This window comes from Poecilia reticulata, chromosome 17 (assembly GCF_904066995.2).
Source record: "Poecilia reticulata chromosome 17, P_reticulata-male-v2, whole genome shotgun sequence".
NCBI lineage: Eukaryota > Metazoa > Chordata > Actinopteri > Cyprinodontiformes > Poeciliidae > Poecilia > Poecilia reticulata.
Window position 1 is genome coordinate 25,978,609 of NC_088846.1, and position 24,808 is coordinate 26,003,416.

At 36.4% G+C, this 24,808-nt stretch overlaps 2 protein-coding genes across 2 annotated transcripts in view; both read right to left on the bottom strand.

Annotated features, from left to right (window-relative positions):
- Positions 1 to 10,024, bottom strand: part of lig1 (ligase I, DNA, ATP-dependent) — an 81,843-nt gene extending 71,819 nt beyond the window's left edge. The window contains exons 1-4 of the mRNA XM_008433962.3: positions 9,847 to 10,024; positions 9,225 to 9,293; positions 6,482 to 6,644; positions 2,940 to 3,105 (exon numbers count right to left, since the gene is read on the bottom strand). Of these exons, the coding sequence (XP_008432184.1) occupies positions 2,940 to 3,105; positions 6,482 to 6,644; positions 9,225 to 9,293; positions 9,847 to 9,863 (415 nt within the window). The 5' untranslated portion in view covers positions 9,864 to 10,024. The remainder of the gene's footprint in view (positions 1 to 2,939; positions 3,106 to 6,481; positions 6,645 to 9,224; positions 9,294 to 9,846) is intronic.
- Positions 10,025 to 11,261: 1,237 nt separating this feature from the next.
- LOC103479495 (ETS domain-containing transcription factor ERF-like) lies at positions 11,262 to 21,927 on the bottom strand. The gene is made up of 7 exons (XM_008433961.2): positions 21,749 to 21,927; positions 21,378 to 21,473; positions 20,859 to 20,916; positions 15,880 to 16,111; positions 15,515 to 15,635; positions 13,272 to 13,362; positions 11,262 to 11,647 (listed from the first exon to the last, which is right to left on the bottom strand). Exons 3-7 carry the CDS (start codon positions 20,914 to 20,916, stop codon positions 11,391 to 11,393), a joined length of 759 nt encoding a protein of 252 aa, XP_008432183.1. The 5' UTR covers positions 21,378 to 21,473; positions 21,749 to 21,927; the 3' UTR covers positions 11,262 to 11,390.
- Between the last annotated feature and the right edge of the window lie 2,881 nt (positions 21,928 to 24,808).

The following is a 24,808-nucleotide window of genomic DNA, read 5'->3' on the forward strand; positions in this document are numbered from 1 at the left end:
TCGGTCCAGTCAGCAGAAACCAAACATTGCAAGAACAACGCATCAGTAATAACGTTATTATCATAATGCAAGTACATGCAGAAATAAATGATAAAAGCTGGAGGACGGGGGGCGTGCTTGTGATTCAGCAGATAGGATTAATGAGAGACGGTGGAACACGATCGAGTTCCACCGGTTGTCAATGGGAGAGGCGGTCCAGGGAGACGAAACCCAAACGGGCCGCAGCCCGGTCAGCTGCTTGTGCTCAACAAACTTTTACTGACTGCAGCTTGAGATTAATGTCTTGTTTTCCCCCCCGTCGATATGAAGGAATGATTATTTGCACCCATTAGGCTCCTGCTAGCAAATGATCAAGTCAAGCAGCTTGAGGAGGAACGAATTAGAATCGCCTGCTGGTGTCAAAGTTCAAATGTTTCAACTGTGCTGAAGTTCGGCTTCAGGTCTTCGTTGTTGTCGGGTTACAGCAACATTTAGGAGGAGCGCTCAAGTCAATCAGGCTGAAATTATTAAATTAATCGTAATTAATCAATTATTGAAATAATCGTCAAATAATTTAGTAATCGATTAATTGTTAACTTGAGTAAACAGACTCTGAAACACCCTCAAACGAATAATTAAGCCAAAACTGCAAAAAATAAATAAATTTTGCTTTTAAGATTAAATGTATTTTTAATTATGTATGAAATAAGTTGAAGTGGTTCAATGAAAAGTCTGCAGAATGGGCCCATGTTTTTATCCAATCAGAATATTTAATAAATACTCAAATACTAAAATAATCCTGATCTGCAGCGACAGACATTTTCATATCTTGTCTCCTTCCAACAATAAACATAATTGTGTGAGGATTTCATCTGTTAGAGCAAAACAGTGCAGAAAAGAGAAGCAGAAGGAACATTTCTAACATTTTGTACAAGTAGAGATCAAAAAAAGTGTCATTTTAAATTCAGCTGTTGAGTCAATATTTTATAGAACTACTACATTTCACTACTGCAAGTCTTTCCAGCCGCAGATTCTAAGCTTAACTTTGACTAGGCCATTCCAATCTATTAATATTGTTCGAGCAAAACCAATAAAACACTTGCCTGGACCAAAGTTTGTGGTAAACCTCGTCTGTCAGTTTGACCCAAATCAAGTAATTTAAAATTTATTTAAACTAATAAACTTGAAGAAAGTTACAAAGAAAATCTCTAAAAATTGTTCTAGTATTTAGCAAATAGAAATAATTTTGTTAATTCTAAGAAAGAAAAAACAAGAAAAGTTTGGTCTGATTTAACTTCAGACAGTGAGAAAAAACTTTGTGTTTGTGTCTTTTTATTTGGTCGATGTTAAAGTGATGGTAAATTGACACTGTAAGTCATTTGGATACACACTGGTTCTGGTTAAACTGCATTTCTACAGAAGAGTTTCTCAAACTAGTCCACTTACACTGATAAAAATCCCCATTTGAGTCAGCAGGAGGTATAAGTGGAGACTAACATGTTGCCCAGCTGTCAGATATTGCAGAATTGTCTGAGAAAATCAATACAAGCTGTTTGTGCTCCGACTCCATAAACTGCATGTGAAAATACCATTAAAAGGGAGAGAGCTGCAAAGTGCGGCTGGCTGCTAACAATGACTGAGCAGGAAGTTTACTGGGGAAACGGTCATCTGAAGCTGTGATTCCTAATCTGAGCTCAGACCAGCAAACTCACGTCTTACAACAGGAACAACAAGCAGCTGCAGCATTTTGAATGAAAGACAACCCAACCAAAGGAAGCTGGTTTGTACAACAACAGATTTGCAGTTGATCAGAATCTGTTGTGTTTTTTACTGGGATCAAGAAAAGCAAAACTTTTTTTTTGTCCAATTATAAAATGCATCTAAATGAAGAATTTTAAGCACTTTTGGCTTAAAATTCTCTGTCTCTGACCATTTGCTGCATGTTGTTTCTATTCTCTCTTCATCCTCTTTTCTGTCAAATTACTGTTCATTAAAAGCCACCAGCGCCCAAAGAAATCAAAAAATTATTAAATACGTAATGTAAAAGACTGTTGACAGATGCTTTCATGCATCTGCCAAGTAAATCTCTTCATTTTCGATTTGATCTGAAAAATGTGCAGAACTATTTTTCTTTTAAATGTTAAAAAAAATGTAAATGAAGTAAATAAAAATAATAAATCAGAAGGTGAGAGTTAAGAGAAAACCAGGTTAATCCTGATCAGTATGTTTAGACACAGATCTGCTTTTATAACTACAAAAAATGTTTTTTTATCTAAAATAAAGGGTATTTTCAAGTTTCAGTACATTTAAGACTTTTTAAGATTATAATCCACATTTAAGACAAATTATTGAAAAAGAAAAAACTCCCTTGACATATTTACCTGATTGTTTTTATTTAATACATTTGACAAAATATGGTTAAGTGAAAAATTATCAACTTAAATTAGTTTCTCAGAGTTTGACCTTCTCCTAATTAAAATTCCTAAGAACGATAAACTTTAAAAATATATATATACTGTATATAAAAATGAAAATATTGATGAAAATTTATTGATAAATGTACAACTTTAGCATTCAACTTAAATATTATTTCAGGGTGTTGAGTTGAAATATGAGCATTTTTAAGAATTTCATGAATTAGACTTTGAAATGTATTGCTTTTTGTGTTTTAAAACACTGCATAAATTTTAGATAAATTCAAAGAAAGAACAGATTTAAGATGATTTCAGGTTTTTTAGGCTGATTCAGAATAAAAGAACAGCAGGAGTTTGAGGCAACAAAAGGTTTTCAAAGGTTATTCTCAATCAGAGAACCAGGCTCATTGTCTCCATAAAATTAAACCATAAAACACATGAAATCAAAATGAAGGTGCATTTTAGTTAGAATGAGAAAAAAGTGATAAAACGGAAAGTTATTCTGAGGTTTATATTTATGAAAATAAACTCCGATTGGATACTAACCAGTTTTGCGCTTCACAATTCTAGACGTGGAGGTGGAACTGGGAGAACTGGGCGACCCTGACGACGTCGAGGAGGCCGACGTCTCCGGGGTTTCCAGGGTTATGGGTGTGGATGGGGCCGGCGTTGGAGACAACGGGGTGGGAACGGCCTTGAACACATCGTCCGTCTGAAAAACAAACAGAAGCATCAGCAAATGTTACGAAAAGGGATGGAAAACACAAAGTTTTTCTTTTAAACACTGATCAGTTTGGGTTCAAGACATTTAAATAGATACATTTTCCAATCATAAAAAAAAGGATGCATGATGAGAGGACAGGACTGAGAAGCTAACAGCTAACAGAGAAAAATAAAAAAAACACAACACACATCCAGAGGATCAGACCAGATTCAGCTCCAGAGTAAATAAATGTTCGGTTTCATTTGAATCAAATCTTCTCCATCGTTTACAGAAAGCACTCAGTCATTTTAAATCAGCATCTAAATACATGCTGCTTGTAGTCTTAATAAATTAAGCATCACAAGCAACTGCTGGAACGTTCATCTATAAAACAACAACGTCTTTTTTAAATCCTCGACTTTTTGCAATTAAATAGCAAGAAAATAATTCAAGGATGAAAAGAAAACGACTCGTTGCAGAAACTGGAAACTACCTCTTACTTGTTCCAGGGTTATTTCCACATAAAGCATCATTTCCACAAACACACCTCTGAAATTGGTAATAAGACATGATGGCTATTTAGCTGCAGCTTGCAGGAAGAAAAACATGACCCTGACGGAGGCAACAGGAACAAAGTTGTTTATCTCACATTAAAATCTAATTAGAATCTAATCCAGGAGAAATGGAAAACTCCAAAAGTAGAGCTGATTTAAAATAGGGGTTTACAGGAAACATTTTTTGGGAAATAGTTGACCACAATTTAATTTGAAACCGTTTAACTGAAAAAACAGAAATGGCAAAAATATAAAAGTTTGGTTGGTCTTTTTATAGATTTATGAACTTTTGGAATTTGATACATTATGGAATATTATAGAATTGTTGTCAATGTAAAATTTATTTATACTTTTAAAAACAGGTTTAAAATTGCACCAAAGTGCTGCTCAAAAACAAAAACATAATGGAGTAAATTGATGAAAAGAGAGAAAAATAACAGCAATAAGAATAATAAGTAGGTAAAATAAAACATCACAACAGAAACGTTTCAACAGAAAATGTCAACAAATGAAAATATTTTAAATAACTATTGTATTTTTAGACTAAAGTCTTTTCTTCTCGTCAGTCACGATTTAAACAGAATCTCCAGATCATTTAAATACACAAATTGGTGTCTGAATCCTGATCCTAAAAATTAGGAGTGAATTGAAAAACACAAGTTGCTTTTCCATTACAACTTTGTTGATATTCTGCAAATGTCAAAAAAAAATTAAAATAAATCCAAAGAAATGCAGTTAAAATCACATGTGAATAAGTTTGTTCAGGCAATAAGTCATTAAAAAACACGCAGCGCCTCGATTCTCTAACAACTTCTTTGTTTTTTCTGCCAGTAGTGAAATCTGGTTGATCATGTGACTCATTATGCCAAAATATTGTTTTCATTGCGGTTTTCTGAAATAAGAACCAAAAAACACCTCGTGTAACAATGTTTTCTAAAACAACATGTTTCCATTAAGCACATTTATTTTCAAAGTATCCAGTTGCTCAATGGATCTTACCACAGGGACTGCGTTTCGTTGGCTAATGCCCATTTTACGTCACAGCGTAGCTACCACGTGCGTGACTGTCTCACAAACACAAGCTACAGTAGTAAACACATGCTAATGTGCATTGTGGACTAGCAGACCGGCTGAAAGTTTTTGCGTCAGGACTCGAAAAAGAATGGTTCTCCACCGTCAGTGGGGTATCTGTACAGGCGATGTCAGGTATCCTGATCGTATTTGTGGAACTAAAATTCACAGATTTCCAAAATCTGAAACGGAAAGCCTTGCTTGGATCAAAGCTTGTGCACGACCGCATTTGCAGCTCAACTGTCATAGGATCAATAAGAACAAAGTGTCTGCTGGTGTAAGTATTATTGCTTTTCTTTTTTTGTGTTTAGTGAACGAAAAAAATAAAGTCAATAATAAACACATCCATTATAAAAACCTTTTAGCCAAGTACAGTATAATGGCAGTACCGATACAACTTCTCCACCTTGAAGCCTGTCTGTTACAGTCTTACGTTAGCTGAACAGATCAATATGCAATGTGTACCGTATCTGACATACATTAAAGATTTTATTTCACCTGAAAAGGCTTTTTACTAAATTGTAATCGTGTTGGCCACGCTAGCACAGAGTTCCGTGTCTCAGCCCTAGGCACACTCAAACATTTGCCAACAACAGAAATTACTGGTTTCAAAAGTAACCCTCAAAACCATGAATGTCCGACTCACCCAGCCTTGCAAGAACAATAGCCATCAGTGATCTTGTCCACGGCTATATTTATGCTGAGGATCTGCAGTTTTCCTCATCGACCGGTAGCATTTAGCTGTGACTCACACAATGTTGGAGGCATCGCGTGGCTAAAACACCTTGATGTTGTCTAAAAAACATGACATGAACTTGTTGGTTCCCCTGTCCATTGTCGTGGCTGATATTTTGTGGAAATCCGGCAGAAATGATACACTAATCGACTCAGAAATACTCTGCAGAGAGTCAGTCGAAATTAAATTACACATAGAAACTAAGTTCTGCGAGGCTTTGTTTGTGAGACATGCAGCCACGTGAGACTTTCGAGGCGCGTTTCTGGGCGGAGCTTGGTAAGGTCCATTACATGGTCAAAGGAAAAGCAGCTACTGAAAGATCGACATGTCTGCTATCAAATGCACTTTTTTTCTCATCATATGAAACATTCAAGTGCAACAAAATTGCAAAAAAAAAACTGAAGAAATGTGACAGAATCAAGAGCTTTTCCACAGCAGTCTAACACCAATGGCTCTGACAAGCACTTCATCTCTTTTAGGCCTCATTTTATGGCAGCGTTTATAGTTATAAACCTATAACTGGCCTATAAATTCTCTCTCTAGTTAATTTTGTACAGTTTTTACATGTTTCAGAGGAGCAATTAGACATCAGTGAATTGAACCAACAGATAAATCACAGACAAAAGCAGTTATCAGGTGCCGACTGACATTATCTCTACTGGAGATGCTCTGCTGCCAACAGGACAGGAGAGGATGTATTATTACCACCTGGCCACACATAAACAAGCAGAGAGGTGGGTCACACCGACTAACCTCGCATATCCATCACGCTTTCTCCCCTCTGAGAGAAAATAATGAATAATTGCAGACACGTCACCCCGCAAAGTGAGCGGGGCGGTTAAGAGGAGCGTTTATCAAATAACAGGTGGTTGAACAGCAGCCAGAACTGATAATCAGCTCTTTTCAAAATGGAGCTTATGGACAGTGATGTGTAACAGTGACATCCCCCATCACTAAATAAACAAAACGCCAATGATAAGCCTGTGGGAGCTCTTCATTACCGCAGCTCCAGTGGCGTTTTTACCTTCTCAGTTTTAGCGGGAGCTCCTTTGTCGCCTTGTTCTTTTACAAGCGGCGCCTCGTCTTCGTCGCTGTCCAGTATTTGCCGGCTGCGCTTGGCGACCTTCTTGATCGGCGAATCCGCTTCCTGGACGCCGTTCTGCACCTTCAAGGGGCTTTTGATGGGTCTGGAAACACGCAAAGACAAGGAACATAAACACAAACCACACGCCAAGAATATTAAAGGGAAAAAAAAAAAGACGGGGGTCAGCAGGAAGAGAAATCAAATCAGAGTAATAAAAGAAAGCAGTCACAGCTGTGATGAGGATCATTACATAAAGGCCAGTCAATTAAAGCGAGTTGTAAGACTTGCTTTAAAGATTACACACTATAGTGATAATGAACACTTCATCTTCAAAGCAGCTCCAGATTGAGCAGAAAAGTTTTCACAGCAACTTCTGATCATTAACGCTTTCAAAGAGTAATTCACACATCTACAGAGAACCGTTATTCCACCAAAACCGCATATGTTCCTCATGTTGATCAGCTTCTAACTGCAATGAGTGTCAGAACATAAGTTCACACTCAGGCAGCCTCATCCCCGTTAAGACACAGCTTCTATAAAACATTAGCATTCCCAGTCAGCTAAAATATATCAGAAATAGTTTGATCACCAGGGGGAGAGAGGAATGGGGAGAAGGTTTAATCACGATATGTTGTGGTTCTGTTGTAATCAATGTTCCCTTTAAGCTGAGAGCCTGCGCAATTGCGCTCTGCTCGCACAGTCTCAGCGCACAAGAAAATCTATGCAGCGCATAAAATAAAATCCACCATAAACGTATTAATTAATATCTAATATTAGACCGAATCTAATATATTAAATTAGACCAATAATGTCTTATTCCATACCATTTTTCAATGTAACGCAGTGAGTGACAGATGTTCAGCCAATGATACGATACGGTTTAATTATGCTATGCAGCCAATCATAGCGTCGATAGCTCTATGTGTCCTACCCATACGCGCCGTGCAGGTTAGCTTGCTAACAACAGTGCGGCGGAGTTAAGAAACGCAACCCCTCATCATGGCGAAACGAACGGGCAGCGACACATCCGCTCACCAAGACAAAGTAAAACAGAAATGCGGTTCTTTTAGGATGGAATGGCTGTCTGAGTATGTGCAAATAGAAGAACAAGCGATGTTCAAACCACGATGTTGAACATGGGATGTGTAACATACTACACATCTCATGAACACCAACAAGATTTTTGTCTTTCATTTTAAGTGGGCCAAAGTGGCTTATATTAAAAGTAAACTAATTAAGCAAAGAATGCTGCTGTGATTTGCTTCTTTTAATAAGCCATGTAACTTGCTATGATTTTGAACGGGTGTGATGTGTGTGGTTACAGCGTGCACATCTGATGTTGCTCACAGCGGTCCTCAGTGTACTCAGGGAGCTTTTGTGTATGCCCAGACACATAAAAATTTAGAGAACATTGGTTGTAATAATGATAATTGTGACGACAAGAACTATTTATTACTTATTTATTTTGTGTGTCACAGCAATTACAGCCCCACAAACACAAATACTGCTCTTGAGAAACATTCCCATTTGTAACACGCTTCATTCACAGAGAAGTGTGATTTGAATCAGTAAACTGCACACAGTAAGCGCATTAAATCATATTTTCAAATGTATTGATATCTACTGATACACCTTCATTATACAAACAGCGGAGAACAATAGTAAAACTAACAATCCCAACAATACTGACAGGTTTGGAGGGTTTTAAACAATAAATTGTAATTTATCTTGACAATGATAAACCAAAATTCTTGAAAGAAATGTATCGCAATAAATGATAAATAATACGATACAATAAATACCCAGTGGCAGAAAAAGACTTAATAATTTTATATGTTCTAAAAACCTGATTTTAAAAAAAATTTCAATCACTGTTTAAAATGTTAATATGCAGATTTATAGTTTATCAGTAATTTTGAATAATTATTAGGATGATACCAATATTTATTTGTAAGCCATAACGACCAAATTACAATGAATAAACATTCGAAATATTCCTCTCTCTGTGTGATGATTCTATACAATATTCAATCCAATTAAAAATGTTTTATTTATCCCAAAGGGAAACTAAATGTTGACCAAACTCATTTCATGCAGAGTCTTTGTGGATGGTGATGCTGTGAGCAGAAGAAATCTCCAGTAGCAGTCAGTCTTACGACAAACCTGATGAGGCCTCTGACTGAAGACAGTTGCTATACGATATGCTAACAGCTCAATATCAGGACAACAGAGACAATATTCCACAACATGCACTAAATGACACAATCAACTCTTAGCAAGCACTGCTAATCCATCTCATTTGCTTTTGCTACTCCGATGTGAGCAGAGCTATTCTAGACCTGGTTTCATTTATAGAAAAGTGTGGCAAAACTATTTAACTCCTTCTCAATATTAAAAATTTTTAAGTTTATTATTATAATTAGAATTTAATGCAAAATGATATTAACACATACTATACTCAGATTTACTTTAAAAGTTCCTTAGACAGTTTGCTACGTATATATATAGGCAAATAAAATGACAGCAATTTTATTTATAAACTTCATAATCTGGCAAACAAAGAGTGGATTTTGAATATGAAAGGTGAGTTTTGTGATGCAAAGCTTCATTTCTGCAGATAGATAAATGAAACAACTGCAGCATTCTCACGTACTTTATGATTTAACATGGAAAAACAACTTACTTGTTCACTGGTTCGTCTGCAGTTTTCTTCTGGCTGTCTTTAACCTTGATCCTGGGCTGAAAAAACGATCTAGAACAGGAATATGAATAGATGCTTTAAATATAAGAGGCAACACGTTTTCACGAAACAACAAAAGCCCAGCAACATTAAACTTCCAGTTGACAAATACGGAGCAACTTTGTGTTGTTATATAACAATAAAACCCCATAAATACGTAGAAGTTTGTGGCTTTTCCGTGTTTAAACCTTGCTAGCTTGCTTTGGGTGTATCCCAGTGCTTAGCATCGTAAAGCTTCTTCACAACCACTATTCGTTTTAACAACATGAGCTACTTCCGGCTGAAAAGCGTCCCAGAACCTTGACTTTATGATAAGTTTCTTACTTTCATAAACATTTTGAGAGCTAAACCACAGTTAGCTATAACTATGTTATGCTAATGCTAGCTTACAACTATTGACACAAATACACTGCTATTGGTCGCGGTAGGAACCGTTTTAACACCAACTTAACAGCAAAAACAACATATAACACACAACACGTGGGTGTTTATTGCATTGGAGACACGCAGACTCCTTCAACACAGTAAATTAAAACTTTAAACTGTTTACACAGTCGTTACTTACGCGATGCTCCGCTGCATGTTGTCTTTAAACACTTTCTCCGCTTGATACTGACTTAAAACTTAGTAATTAAGTTTAGTTCGGCTCCAACATGTATACCCGAAAACATACAACTCCCGCGCTACAGAGCGGTACAATAACTGAATATTCGGCGCCAAACTAGCATGTTAGTCAAAGATCCTAAAACACAACAGAGGAGTCACTTTGCCCTAAAAATAACGTGACGTAACGTAAAAATAACGTTTTGGTCTGGAAACAAGAAATAAGAAATAGCTAAATAAAATTGGTAACAGTTTCTTTAATTATGACAGAAGGTATATGGGTGGCATGTTTTGAATTTTATACATTATTTTATGTTATACACAAAATCGAAAATGAAAATGCGAAACAGTTAAATAAGTATTGGGGAAAATTGTTGCTTTTTCATTGTTTTTGTCGTTTACATTTAAATATTTATAAGACGTAACAAATTGAACGTGTGAGTACAAAAAAATAATGAACCCATTTATGATATTCAAAAATATCATCAGAGTGAAACATCTTCCTTCTACATAGCTTCTCCCGGGAAATGTGGCTTTGCTCCATTCACTAACCGGCGAGACAAGCGGCGCACCAAGGGGACGGTGGCGTTTTTTTATGAAAATAAATGTAAATTGTGAATTTAAAATAAGAAATTACAAGCTTTGGTGTATTATTTATTTACATCTATCAAGTTACATTTTGATGTGCATATTTTAAGATTGTCTATTAAAACGAAAAATCTAAATTTATAAAAAGTCAATTTATGGTATATGAGATAAAATTTACTAGTGCTGTTTTTACTTAAATTTCAAGTTCTGCTAAAGAAACACAGCTAAATAAAACGAGTGAACTTATCTTCCAACCCTTAAAGCTAACTTAATTAACTTAAACTGCTGCGGCTTTATTGTCCTGATTTAAGAGAACAACTCTTCCAGCACTAAAACGCTTTTCAGACTCCTCCCTCACTATTCGGCATTCCTGCTGCCCGGTTCATTCACCGCCTAACAGTAAAAGGAGCAAGCCCTGTTAAAGGTCTTCTACATCTCAAACGCTTTACTGCCCCCTGCTCTGTTGGAGTGGTAACTGCAAGACGAGGGAGCTGGTCCTGATGCTGCAGAGATGACAGACATGTGGGACCCGCTTTGATGAAAATTCCTCAGTCCCTGTTTGAATGCATCATTTATGGCATACCACTCATATCATTTTCATAAAGCTCAAACAGGGGGATAGGAAGCAAGACAAACAGCTAAATAATGTATGCTGCAAACGCATTGATTTATTTACCAAAACACAAGTCCTATGTTGGTAATTGTTTACAAGTTTAGTTCCCCCGCCGCCCCATAAAAGACGCAGCGTTTATCAGTAGTTCTATTAAAAAGGAAGTCCAAACCCATAAATAGTTTACAAATGTTGTGAATTTTAATCCACAGGTAATAAACTATGCCACAACGACTCAAAACAGAGACAAAAATAATTAAACTGGAGAGATTTAATGAAAGAAAGTCTTTCATTTGTATTCCCTCTCCTCAGTCTGCATGTTTCCCCACTCTGTCGCCGTCCTGCTGCTTCTCTCCTGACAGGTTCCAGCTTATGTGGGGATTCACGTCCCAGTCTGCGGAGCTTCTGTGCAGCCATCCATTTGCATTTAGACCCGACTCCCTGGGCTCTCTCTGGCCGACCTCCGGGCGAGCGGCAGCGGGGATGAAGGGGAAGGGGCCGTGGAGGGGCTGAGGCACCGGGAGCGGCTTGGGGAGCAGGAAGGTGTGAGGCAGAGGCTGAGCAGCTGTTGAGGAGGAACATCAATCATGAGTCTCCGGTGAGACGACGGCGCTCAGACACACAATTTTAATCTGTCAACGTCACAATAACAAAACCGTTTTCCAAACCATGAAGCACTCAGCTAGCCTTAAAGCTGCAGTATGTAACTCTTATAAAGAATATGGGTTTCTTTTTTACATATCTGTTGAAACTGTCACCATGTTGTGACAGATTGTTATGAGACAGATAATCTGTGAAAAAATGGATTTTCTTCACCTGTCCTCTGAAGAAATGCAGTGTTCCCGACCAAAAACAACCAATCGGAGCCAGGAGGAGGGTCTCAGTCAGCAAGGGGGAGAGTGAAAGAGGATGAGCAGCCATATGAAATTGTGATTGACATCGCTAAGACCCGCCTCCTAGCTCCGATTGGTTGTTTCTAGGTAGTTAATTTTTTCCACAGTTTATCTGTTGTTAAAGTTACATACAGTTTTATGTAACTTTAATAATTTATGTCATGACTGTATGAAACCTCTTCCAATCTTAAACAACCAATCAGAGCCAGTAGGCGGGTCTTAGCGGTGTCAGTCATGCACGTGCAGCTTCTCCTTGTCAGCAGAGCTTGTTGTGAATGCTAAGGCTAGTTAGCATGACCACCCATAACGGCGGATAAACTGTTTTTCTATGACGGTAAGCTGTTTCTCCACCATTATTATATTCAGCAGCGTGCTCATATGGTTGATTGACAGCGCTAAGACCCTCCTTCTGGCTCTGATTGGTTGCTTTTGACCGGAGCGCATTTCTTCAGATGTCAATAGCATCGCATGGAGGAATTGGAGGAGATCAACCTTTTCACAGATTATCTATCTCATACAATATTGACAGTTTTACTGGAGACAATTTTAACAAAAATGTAAGAAACTTCTTTTTTTCATGAAAGTTAGCTTTAAGTTTATTCAGAGACATAATTCTCCAAAGATTAATCAAGAGATTCATCACATGGATGATTCATAAATATAAAAAAGAAGAATTTACAATTATTGCAATTATCATAAGCAAGATGAGCAGCAGTAGTGATTTATTAGCATTCATGATTTTTTTGTCTTGTTTCTTTTCTTTTTCAAAAATGATCCTCTTTGCCAGAAACAACATTTAAAACCAAGGTTGAATTTAGTTTTGCATAACAGTGTCAAAGAAAAGTTCACATGAACTCACCAATAATTCAGGGTCTATAAATATGCATTTGAGTAATTTTGTATTTTGTATTCAAATGCATATTCAGTGAATTTAAAAAAATAAATAGATAAATACTGGAAGCACGCGTTTTCTGAATTTCTGATGTGTCAGAATGACATTCATAGTGACTTTATGTAAACATTTATTTTCATATATAGTCACAGAAACTGTGTCCTTGTAATAGGAGCTAAAATGAGCTACAGATAATAAGTACTTCTGCAATATTTGGTACTAATTGTGTGGTATTACACCTTTTCAGTTTGTCCTTTAGACCAACAGATTGTTAGCTTTTGTTGCATTTGTCATAAAAAAAAAAAAAAATGCTGGTTAGGAAAAATAATTATCGGAAGATGAAAATCCAGCTGGTTCCAGATGTGTGAGCAGCTAAAGACATGATTTTTAATCACTATGTTTACCTCTGTCTATCAATGATCCTGCTCCTCCACAGTGAGGAAGGCCGCTCTCAGAGGGGAGGAATGGGAGGCATAGAGGGGCCCTGTGGACCAGCTGATAGAGGGATGGATGGAGGGATGGAAGAAATCGACACTATCAACACAATGCAGTCTGCCAACATTCAGCCAAAACATTAGGAACACCACGTTTTAAACAGAAAGCATGAAACATGAAAAAAGAGAAATTGCTTGCAAAATGATGGGAAAAAAACTGAAACTGAAAAGTTTCTATTATTATTATTAGTAGTAGGAGTAGTATTTCTGGGAAATGTACTCATTCCTAATTTAATGCTAAATCATTTGATCAGCAGGGGAGTTGGGCTGTCAAAAATTCAGAGACTTTGGAGAACATTCTGCACCAAAAGAAGCGAAACCCCAAGGCCCATTTAAGATTGATTAAATTAAAGCAGAGAACTGTTCTGAAATTTGATTAATTGATTCTTTTTTTTTTTTTTTGAATGAGTTAGTCACACTGTCTTGCAGAATAAGGAGAAGACTCTCTGAACTTGTTATCGGAGCACAGCTCCATGAGCAGCATCTGTGGTCATATGGAGAAGCATTAGTGCACACGGCTGTTAGGACGCGCACATCTGTTCTGTCACGGCTAATTCTGCATGACGTATAGAGGCCTGGGAGCAGCGTATGCTGCGATCCATACGAGGACTAATTCAGGGAAAGCCTGGGTTATTCCGAGATTACTCCAATCCCTGCCTGCGACTGCTGTCATGGAGGGAAGAGTCCAGGTTGTGCTTGCAGTCACACACCGAACACATTTGATCCGTTATGTTTAAAATAACAAGCACATTTCTCAACAGAACTTGTGCTTCTTGGTGTGTTAATTTGAATTAAAATTGCAGGTTTAATTGCATTCTTATCATTTAACTTTTCAAACTTTTTAAAAACTGTGAGGAATGTAGATGAAAGAATCAGAAGGGTTCAGAAAAAAAACCCAAAATGAGGAAAGTGTACCTCGGTTTTATTACATTAGAAATGTAATTCTGTAATCCACTTTTTTAACTAAAAAGGGAAGATTTTTAGATGCTTATGCAGCACATTTTAGCTTTAAATGGCAAATTGCCTCTTTAATAATCCTTACTATTGCAGAATTTATAAAATAATTACCCTGTTTTCAGCCTTTAACCTACTCCCTCCCTTCTTTGGTGAGTCACATGCTTGATTTATGTTACATAATTTAATAGATATCCAGGAATTCAGATTGTAAAACTGTTACGTTGAGGAAAATGTTTTACTTTGAAGCATTTAAGGTAATTATAGCTAAAAAAAAGCCTTAAAACGAATTGATGTTTTACTCCAGTGAACTAATTTTTCATGCACCTTTAATTTTAGATGGTTTATTAAAAATCTAATCTGTACCATAAATATCGCTGCCCCTGCTGATGAGTTTAGGATAAAATTCACTCTAACAGGCCCACAGCATCACAGATCAAACTTTAAATGAGGAACCTTTCAATAGCTTTGCATGAAATGATCAAGAAAGTCCACTTTAATTTGACCAAACAGTCAGAGTAAAGTTTAGCTGTTTAGCATCATATTTACAGATGTGAATATGCCTTTCACTGGCAAATGTAGGGATTTGGGAACCCAGGATGAGACTCTTTGCTCTCCAACATAGAGCCTCAAAAGGCCTTGAATTTGTCAAAAACAAGAAGAGGTGAAGTTGATGTTTCATTTTTGTTTGTTTAAATCATTTAGGACTAAGATGTCCTGAATTTATGGGTTTTCTTTGGCCATTTCCTCACTTTAAAAGTTTGACACACTGTTTGAAGCTCACCATTTGAATCCCATGTTCTCCTGTCTTTTCCATTTTGAAAAACGAAACAGGAAGTCATAAGTTATTAATAAACAAGTCAGAGACATTCTGGTTAGCTTAAAATCTTAAATATAAATAAAACTGCTTTAGAATATTTTATTTTATATGAATTGTTGTTATGAGGTTGCTGTCCTGTGTGTCTCATTGTTGCTCTGTGATGGCGTAATTCTGCTACTAAAATAAAATCTGAGTTTACTTTCCGTATCTTCTCTAGGATTGTCAATAAATGAAGGGAGAACGGCATCTTCTCTCTAAAAATGTGACTTTAAAACTTTTATCAAAGAGCTTTAGGAAGGTTTTGTGATTTTTACTGAATTATTTAGGGAATAAAGACGACAAGAAGCAACGTGAAACCCTGTAAATTGTTGATAAGGACCTGATGGCTGGACGGAGGCAGGTACCCTGGATAGTTGACGAGGATGAGTTTGCTGAAGTTGAACTTGTAGGTGAATCTTTTCCCTTTGGTCTTGTGCAGGATGCGTTTGTTGTAGTAGTATCTGCAAGCACAACGTGTTTCTGTGTCAGACTGAAATGCTGATGTGTGCACTCCAGTTCCTCCAGGGCACTTTGGCTGCTTGTTTTCTCACAGACGCAATGTGTTGCATCTAAGAGGCATTTTGGATGCTACATTTTAATACGTACAACTTGTACTGCCAAGGAGGTTTTTCTTTTTTTTGTTATAGTTATTGAAAGCAGCAGCTTGAGGCCGGATCAGCTCAGAGAGGACTGGTGCGTCTTTACCTGAGCGCCCGGCTCAGCTTGTCGTAGTTCATGTGTGGTTTGCCCTTCCTCTCCCCCCACAGCCTGGCCAGCCTCTCGGGGTCCCTGATGACAAACTCGCCCCACTCGCCCCCCCAGCCGATGGCTCCGCCCTCGCCGCAGCCCAGCAGCTCCAACAGGAAGTGCCACAGCTGGACCTGCCTGGAACCAGGAGACCAGGCTGGTTTGTAGGCCCAGTCAGGAAACAGCACTGCTGTGGGGAGGAGAAGAAATGTCAAAATATAAAACCAGTAACAGCTTCAGCTGGACCAGCTCCAGTTCCTCATTTTACCCTCCCAATAATCCAGACTTTAAAGAACTGTTGATTAAGACCAACATAAAATATGAGAAATTCTGGCTACTTTGATAAAACACAGAAAGAAACTACAGCAGGGGCAATTCAAACCTCACACAGTACTGTAAAAAATTATTTTTAACCCTGCAACAAATTTAAGCAGAGAAATTTCATCCACCAGATTGAAATTCAAATCTTTTCACTTACAAACAATTAGTACTCTAACAGCTATTTAAAATAAAACTGTTTTCTATGAGACGTCTGGACCTCCTGTTCAGGTTGTGTGAGAGAGCAAGACTTTCTGTTGATAACAGGAAGGCTGAATAGAGTGCAGAAAAGAACATTTCACCTCTGTCATAGAAGTTGCTAAATTTTTAATGTTGGCTTTTTCCATTTAGGTCACTCCCAATGAGAATCTTATTTTTAAACTACATTGTAAACTTTCCTTTTTATGCACACTTCCTCTCCAGGCTCTCCTTTTGTTTCACTAAACATCACAATGTAATCTGCATCTCTGATACTCGGTGGAAAGTCCTGCCTGACTTCATCTTTCAAACCTGCCCATAAACGATCCAAACACAAGCAACTCATGTTGACCTTCTTGATCTGAACCCTCCTCCATTTTGAATCCATTTGTCCCTCCTGTCTCACTGCACCACCTGCACAGGCTTCTCTACAAATTAGGCTGCAGCCTAATTTCATATAGAGTGGGAAACAGTTTATCTCATGATAAAAAGGCACAAGCAACTCATTTTGACCTTCTGCAGAAATGCAGCGGAAATCATTTCTATTCAAATGTGTCCTTAGAGAACCTCAGGCGGCGTTTTGCTGAACCTGACTAACAGCAGAATTAAGACAAAGACAGTGTGGTTAATAAAAAAAGGCTTTTAACACATTAGTTATCCATCACTGCCACTGCTTTAATAAAAAATTAAAGCGTTGCCAAATTTAAAGCCGGTTCATTCCCACACTGTAAACTGATCTGGCATAAAGCCGTTTCCAACCAGATAGGAACAAAGATAAGCAGAGTTTGTTCTCTTTTAAATATCTGATTCTTATTAAAAAGCTGAGGTAATACCCTGGAGCTCCATTTATCATCGTCCCAGATCCCTAAATCTGAGTTCAACATATTTTTCCTCACGGATGATTTCTCTTGCTATGGATTATAGGATTTTGGTTAAGTTGGTCGGTACAATAAAAAAGTAATACTTCTGTGTATTCGGAAAGGCTCTGTGCCTCTCTTGTGAGCTCAAATTACACGGTAGGACTGCGGGGGGAAAAAGATATTCAACTCGTCTCGTTATTTTAGGTTTATCTCCTAACAGGTGTTTTAGTTCAGGAGCTTAACTCCTCATTAAAAACCGTGTTACAAATACCTGCTGTACAAGCTGCTTTGGTTCGGCTTGATGAAACAAATCAGGTGTTTTTACCTGTAATAGTTAACCTGCTGTCTCCTTAAAAACTAATTAGAATATGGCAGCACTTTCTAATCTCTTTTCTGTGACCGAGGTTTAAAATAATTGCATTAAATATTAGGATCAGAGGTGGTCGATTAATAGGACGCAGTTTTATTGCTCTTGTCAGCATTTTGCATTTACAGAAGTTCTTATAAAATCCTGAAAAAGGCAAACTACACAGTTTTTATATGAATATCTAAACTAAAAAATTTTTATATTAATTTGTATTGCTTATTTTTTTTGGTTTGACCTCTGATGAATAGTTGATTAGTTTGTGTTTATTTTACAGTTAAGATTAAAAATGATCTCTGCTTCTATTCTGTTCAATACCATATCATACTTTAACAATTAATTACAGCTAATTTTCTAGTTTATAATCTGAAAGTTTTGTGCATTTGTCATGTTTAAAGAGAAGTTTCAGAGCTGAAAACATCTTTAAGGGATTTTGACACTTGGTTTTTCTGACATGCAGAAAAACTGAATGACTGCATCTCATTTTCCTGTGATTTATTGTTTTTGAAAGGTCCCTGTACAATATGTGGTTTTCTACCTCTGCTACAGATATTAGTCAACATTTTCAGGCAACTTTGGAAATCTGTTGCAATCCAGTGCAACAGTTCTCACTTTCGTTTCTGTCATGAATCTCCTGCGTTGTGTTTTCCTTTTCTGTTGTCAGAAGGTGAGAATTTCATCATTTTTATTAGGTAATGTGAATAAAGTTCTGGTCAGAAGTTTATATATGCTGATTGTGGTTATGGGTTTCAGATGATTTATTTGAACTGTTCTCATCCCACTGTGGAATAAATATGCAACATGCAACTTAAAACAAGAATCTCTTGCACGAGTCTGAATTCATTAGGAATTTTCTCCAATACTTACTGAATTATACATACAGATTCAAATATACACGCCTCTATGATTTAGATGAAAAAATTGGACTTTCAGCAGATGAACATTTGTAGTGAACATTTTTTTTGCTTTTTGCTTTTAGTAGAATCATGTGTTCTGTTTGAATTGTATAGTGAGATGTTTTGTTTTTTGTGCTTATTGTCTGCAGTTGCAATGTGTCTGACTCTAAATTCCACGGATTTGAACCAAGGTGATCTGCCCCCCATCAGGAACCCACAGCAATCTCTGATGGGCGTGGCCTAATTTCTCTACAGCGCCCCCTAGAATACTTTAAATGATCATCCGCAAGCCATGCTTTAACCCAGAATTATGAAATTTGGTACATGTGTATTTTGTCAAGAGGTACCAAAAAAGTCTCTTGGAGCCATAGTCCTCACTCAACAGGAAATCGGCCATTTTAGATCAAAGCCACCATTGTGTTTGGTTTTTTTTCATTTGTTTGCTTGTTTCCTTACAGATGTTGTATCTCATCAAACTCCTACAGTTTTTGAGACTATAAAATCACTCACCTTATTGTCAAGCCATTAAATATCAAAAGTTATCAAAATCTTTTTCATACATCAAAGCATGTGGGTGTTGCCAATCCAGAAAAGTTTAAAAAGATAGTTATTCACACCAAACTGTGCAAAGCATTTATCATCTGAACTTCAAAGAATTACAACATTAAATATTCAATAACTGAAAGTTAAAAAAAAGCTTCAAATAAGACCTTTATTAAGTGATTTGTTAGTTTATTTCAATATGTATTCACAAAAATAAGTTTTTAAATGCAAACTGCAAAAAGGACTAAATAAGAGAAATGCTGATGCTGGCTGGTACATTTAACTGCAGGAAAATGAAATTCTGCAAGGGGCCTCACACAACCTTGGGCCGACTCAGTGCAGCTCAGCAGTCATGTGCATCTTCTATATTTTAAACATTTTCTAAAGCGGTAGCACCAGAGCTTTAAATCTAAATACATAAAATCAATAAAAATATTTGTTAATAATTTATACCCAGAATGAAACAAGTTTGAAGAAGCGTTTCTTTTAGGAAAACATGAAGACATGTTTCCTGCAGAGCTAGCATGCAGATGAAAAATCTAAGTTCAGAAAAATATGTAATTTGAAAACTGAACAGTGTATAGTAATTTAATAAAACGTTCTTTTAAACGGCATAATTTATTCTATTTTCTAAATCCATAATCAATGTCATAGGAAAAAAATAAATTTTGTTTGTTTAGTGGTTTGAACCTTTACAATAAAACAACAGAACTATTATTAGAAATGTTTTTTACGCATTGTGAATTTTGATAAAAAATATATAAATTTTATACAATGATTAATCTTTACAGCAGGCTATGATGAATGTACAAACATGACAGACTGAGGTCTTATAAAAATTTAAAAATGATGACTGTTGGCATAAGGCTTAACTTTATAAAACCTCATACAAAAAAAAAATCACAAAATTATGATTTTTGAACAGTAAAAAACTTATTGGGTCTTTTATCTAACCATGCTCCAAAATATGTAAAATTTTATAGAAATTTTTTAAATAATAAAAAAATAATGCAATTATTTCATACATAAAGATCAATATGTATACATTTTAAAAACATTTGGGATATTTAAGAATATTTTTTAACTTTCGAACAATATAATATGTTCCAAGTTTTTGCATTTTTTTCTATAAAGAATGAGAAATGTAAATAGCATTGTATTTACACATTACAGCAGCTTAAACAGCTGCAGAGGTCTCAGAAATACAATTATTCTGTATGAATGTTGATCAAGACAACCTTAGAATATATATATATTTTAATATTATCATTGCAAAATATTTATTGCTTATAATCATTTGCAGGATTTATGCAAAAATTCGGATGATAGTAGAAAGAATCTCAAAAGCTTCAGAACAACCTTTACATAACAATCCAAAAACATCTACAACTTTACTCTGCTTGTATAAAAAAAACAAACAAAGGAAAAAATGATAGAAAAGAATAAAACTTGTAACATTTGCACATTCGACATAATTGCCTTCATGCTGTATTTTTCATAACTTCAACTGTGAGCTTTATGTGAGCTGGTACTTAAACTTCTCACTGGTGCAGTTTGTCCATGAAGACATCATGTTTATTTTTTCATAATTTAATCTATTTTTTATCACATTAAAATGCAAGTCGTAGACGGGTTCTGCAGAGAGGGAATTCATAATAACTTCTTTTTTTTTCATATAAAAGTCCTCCTACGCAAATGTCAACCCACAAATATGCAAATAACCGAGATGAAAATCAGCACAAACACACACAGTCTTACCTCGGCTCCAGTAAGGTGATGAAAGGTGCCCGACTGAGGAGTTACAGCTGCACTGCATCTGTCACAAAGACAGACAAACAGATGCAATAATTCAGCATCTTCATCACTGAATTTTTATTTATTCTCATATATATTCGGTTACCGGTGAGCGTGAGTTCATGATATTCATTACATGCATAAAACTTATGAGGTGCATAAGATTATATTTAACTCATCAGGATGGAGAAGCATAATTCCCCCCCCCGCCCCCCTGCAGAAACTGTTCTTGTTAGTTTTGTATAATTTCTCCTGGTAAACACACACATCATCCTCTCATAGACACAGTGACCTTCCCCCCCTCTGCGATTTGCAGCCGACGTTCTCCCTGGAAGGCTAAAAGCTCATCTCTACGAGAAAGAAGCACTTCACTTCTTCCCCAGTGAATCATGTCTCTCCTCTGCTATAAGCTCCTTTCCACAAGCTGTAATATCCCCTTATCTTGGAGCAACAACAAAACGATCTCTCCTCCTCAGCTCTTACTTTATTTCCCTTTTTCCTCTCATGTGGGAGGACACTCAGGGGTCACGGGATATTTCACACCTTTAGGCCAACGTTTAAGGCCAGCTTCGAAATGGTCTGCCATCAAAAAGGAAATTATAAACATTTACAAACAATTTTTTTTAACATTATTTCAGCTCATTTACAGTTTAGGAGCATTAAAAGTCACTTTAATCATGAATGCTACTTTATCTATAGTCAAAATAAAAATCAATCAACACAAATTGTGAAGGTATTACAAAAAAAGAGTATTTTTAATAAATACAATACATATGTTCACCAATTACTTCTTTAGCTGTGAAATTATCTTTGTGGTAAAAACAGCAAAGTAAGAAATCAAAATGTCTCGTTACCTTTACTGGAGTGGAAAACTCTTCGCCAACTGGGAAACAATGATCACTTTGTCCGCCGGCCCACTGCGAGTCCAGGGATGGATGGACTGGATCCTAAACCCTCCGTCTCATCTGACCCCCAGCCACTCACCCCACCCCACCCTGGTGTCTCCTCTTGCTCCCTTTCCTGCCTCCTCCATGCCAGAATTAGAAAAACTTGGTCAAAAACATTTTACAAAGTCTAAAACTGATTAAAATGTTCTTGTTAAATTTATAAGAAAAAGTAAAAAATATGCCAACCAATCAAGGTTAGATTCAATAAAATGGTTACAATTTGTTAGAATAAATATGTAAAAACAGATTAAAAATGTTTAAATAAAACTAGAAACTGTAAAAAATATATAATAAAATAATATTAAAACAGTTTCTCTCTGTCATGATTCCCTGGCAACAATCATCACAGTTTCTCCAGCAGCTCTGATCATCTTCCCAAAACCTACAAGTCGCAACTCATATGTTAAAATCTGTTCAGCTTCCAGGCTTATAGATAACCGTTTTATTCTATACCGTGTTTGAAATGGAGAAATACGTGAAAATTCTGAGTTGGAAAGCCAAAACTCTGACATCAAAGCACAACTGACTCATCACAAAAGATAAACGTAGCAACATTCATGCTTGCAACATGAATTTGAGTTCATAAACAGAAAAATGTACATGTGTAATGTATCCAGGGAATAAGAAGCAGTCAGAGGAAATGTTTTCTGGGAGAGGAGACATAATAAACTGACACACTATCAAGAAATTTAAAAGCTTCTTGTGGTCAGACCCACATGCTTACAATTCACTACAAAAACTGTAATTTAAAACACTGAAATTCTGGCAGTATTTAGGTAGACATTGTAATTTCTGTTATAATTCTGATCAGGCTGTGACAAGCAGTCAGAGAAGCGGTTTAAAATGACTTTTTGACTTTAAAAACAATGGCACTCCCTTTTAAATACATTTTGTAGTGCCAACAGTCACACAGACATCATTTAAAAGTCTGATCCCACCTATAATGGCGAATTAATATAAAAAGAAAAATGTGTTGCAAGTCAGACAGAACATACAATATGGCAACCAAGTAAAGAAAAAACAGTAAAGGGTTTAAATTTTATTACAATAAAACAGTTAAAATACACTTTAAAAATATGCCATAAAAACCATTTTATCCCGTGGGACACATTTTGTGCTTATAGCTGCAATATAACTAGATTACAGCTGGATGCATTAATATCAGGCCAACAAATTTAACGTTAGTAGAGCTTTGAGCAACACAGAAAAGGAATAACTCCTATTTATCAGGATTTGACAATTTACATACTATATTTCTTATGCAAAATAATCAAATCTTTATATTAAGAGCATTAAAAACAAAGATCCTGCTCAAAATAGAGGTGTAAATTCTGTCCAACATCTTTTCAGTCACCATTTAAAGTACTAAATGAAGAACAGGAAATTACATTTGGCATAAGAATTTTATTTGGTCAAGAAAAATGTGTATTTTCATACTGGGATTTCTGCCTTCAAATCGAGAGGGGAAAAAAATCTGATGAACTCAAAGTTAACGAATCTTTAGGGCAGCATCTGCTGTAAGCAACAGTTATTTCTCAGAGAGGAGAAACAGGGTTAGCAGTATAACAAGCGTAGATGACCATCATTACAAGCGAGAGAGCAAAAGGTTCAAAGCAGAAGTGAAGTACGAACTGGAGGGAAATAAACCAGGGGGAAATAGGAGAAAGCACTTTCCCTCCTCCACTTCGAGTCAGGGGCAGCAGCCCGGCGCTGAGCGAAGGTGACTGGTGGTTTTCTCTTTGCTAAATCAAATAGGTGATGAACTCAGTGCCAGGGTCATTTGTCACCCCTCTGCTGCTGCTTTTCTGCTCAACGGCAGTGACTTTGACCAAGGTTATCAGACTGCTCAGCACTCTGCCGCACTGGCGTCTGCTGGAGGCGTCTGACACGATGCGTTCAGGATCATATTCACGTAGTAACACCGTTTAAAGGGATTTTCTGTTTGGATTAGTTACGGTTGATGTAAAAAAAATCTACACAACTTTAAAAGTACCAAAGATAAGTTTAGGATTTTCACTTGATGACATGATTCATATTTTTTTAATGGATTTATTGAAGCTTTTTTGAAAGCAACAAGGCATTTCAAAGTGCTTTACTTCATAAAAACACAAAAATACATCATAGAAAACAATATTTAAAACATTACATTTTGCCGTCGTCACACATCAGTTTATTGATTAATGTTTCATTGATTATGTTTCAAAAGCAACTCTAATCAGGCGGGTTTTTGTCTAGATTTAAACTCATTCAATGTTTCGGCTGTTCTGCAGTTTTCTGGAATTTTATTCCAGATTTGTGGTGCATAGAAGCTGAATGCTTCTTCTCCACATGCATCAGTGGTTTAATAAACCACGCTTTACTAAATGTTTTACACCATTTACAATATACCACATTACAACCAAAAGTTTTATTTTATTGGAATTTTATTTGTTAAAAAGTAGTAGTCAGAAAGACTCATAATTTTCCACATATTCTTTTTTTTTTTTTTTAAATATCAAAGCTGTTTTATGGATTCGTATTCAACCCTCAAATTAAAACTCGAGACGGATGCAGTGCAGAAACTCCCCTTTAGGATTTATACAGTATTTTTGAATTCCATTGAAATCTTTGCCTATTCTTCTCTGCAAACAGCTCAAACTTAATCAAGTTGATGGAGAGCATCTGTGAACATCAGTGTCCAATTCTTTTCACAGACTCTCAATTATATCTATGTCTGGACTTTGACTTTCCTTTTTAAGCAAATGGACAAAATGGAGGCCATCATAAAGTAGGAGGAGGAGAATAAGTGTGGTTCAACATCTCTTACTAATTAAATTCAACTGCTCCAGTACAACTACATGACTTCAAAATCTCCTAATTATTAATAAGTTGAGTTTAGCTGAGCTGAATTTATTTTCATCTGTTCTGTAAGGGCCTCTGACATTTATTAGATATTATTGAACAAACAGCGTGCATTCTTAATTATGC

Bases quoted from the DNA above. Each gene is read 5' to 3' on its own strand.
- LOC103479495 (XM_008433961.2), bottom strand. From the start codon at position 20,916: ATGCAGTGCAGCTGTAACTCCTCAGTCGGGCACCTTTCATCACCTTAC. The intron at 13,363-15,514 runs GTCCTTATCAAC...TCCCTCTATCAG, and splicing joins TGCCTCCGTCCAGCCATCAG to CTGGTCCACAGGGCCCCTCT. The intron at 11,648-13,271 runs GTAAACATAGTG...CCTCCTCAACAG, and splicing joins AGGATCATTGATAGACAGAG to CTGCTCAGCCTCTGCCTCAC.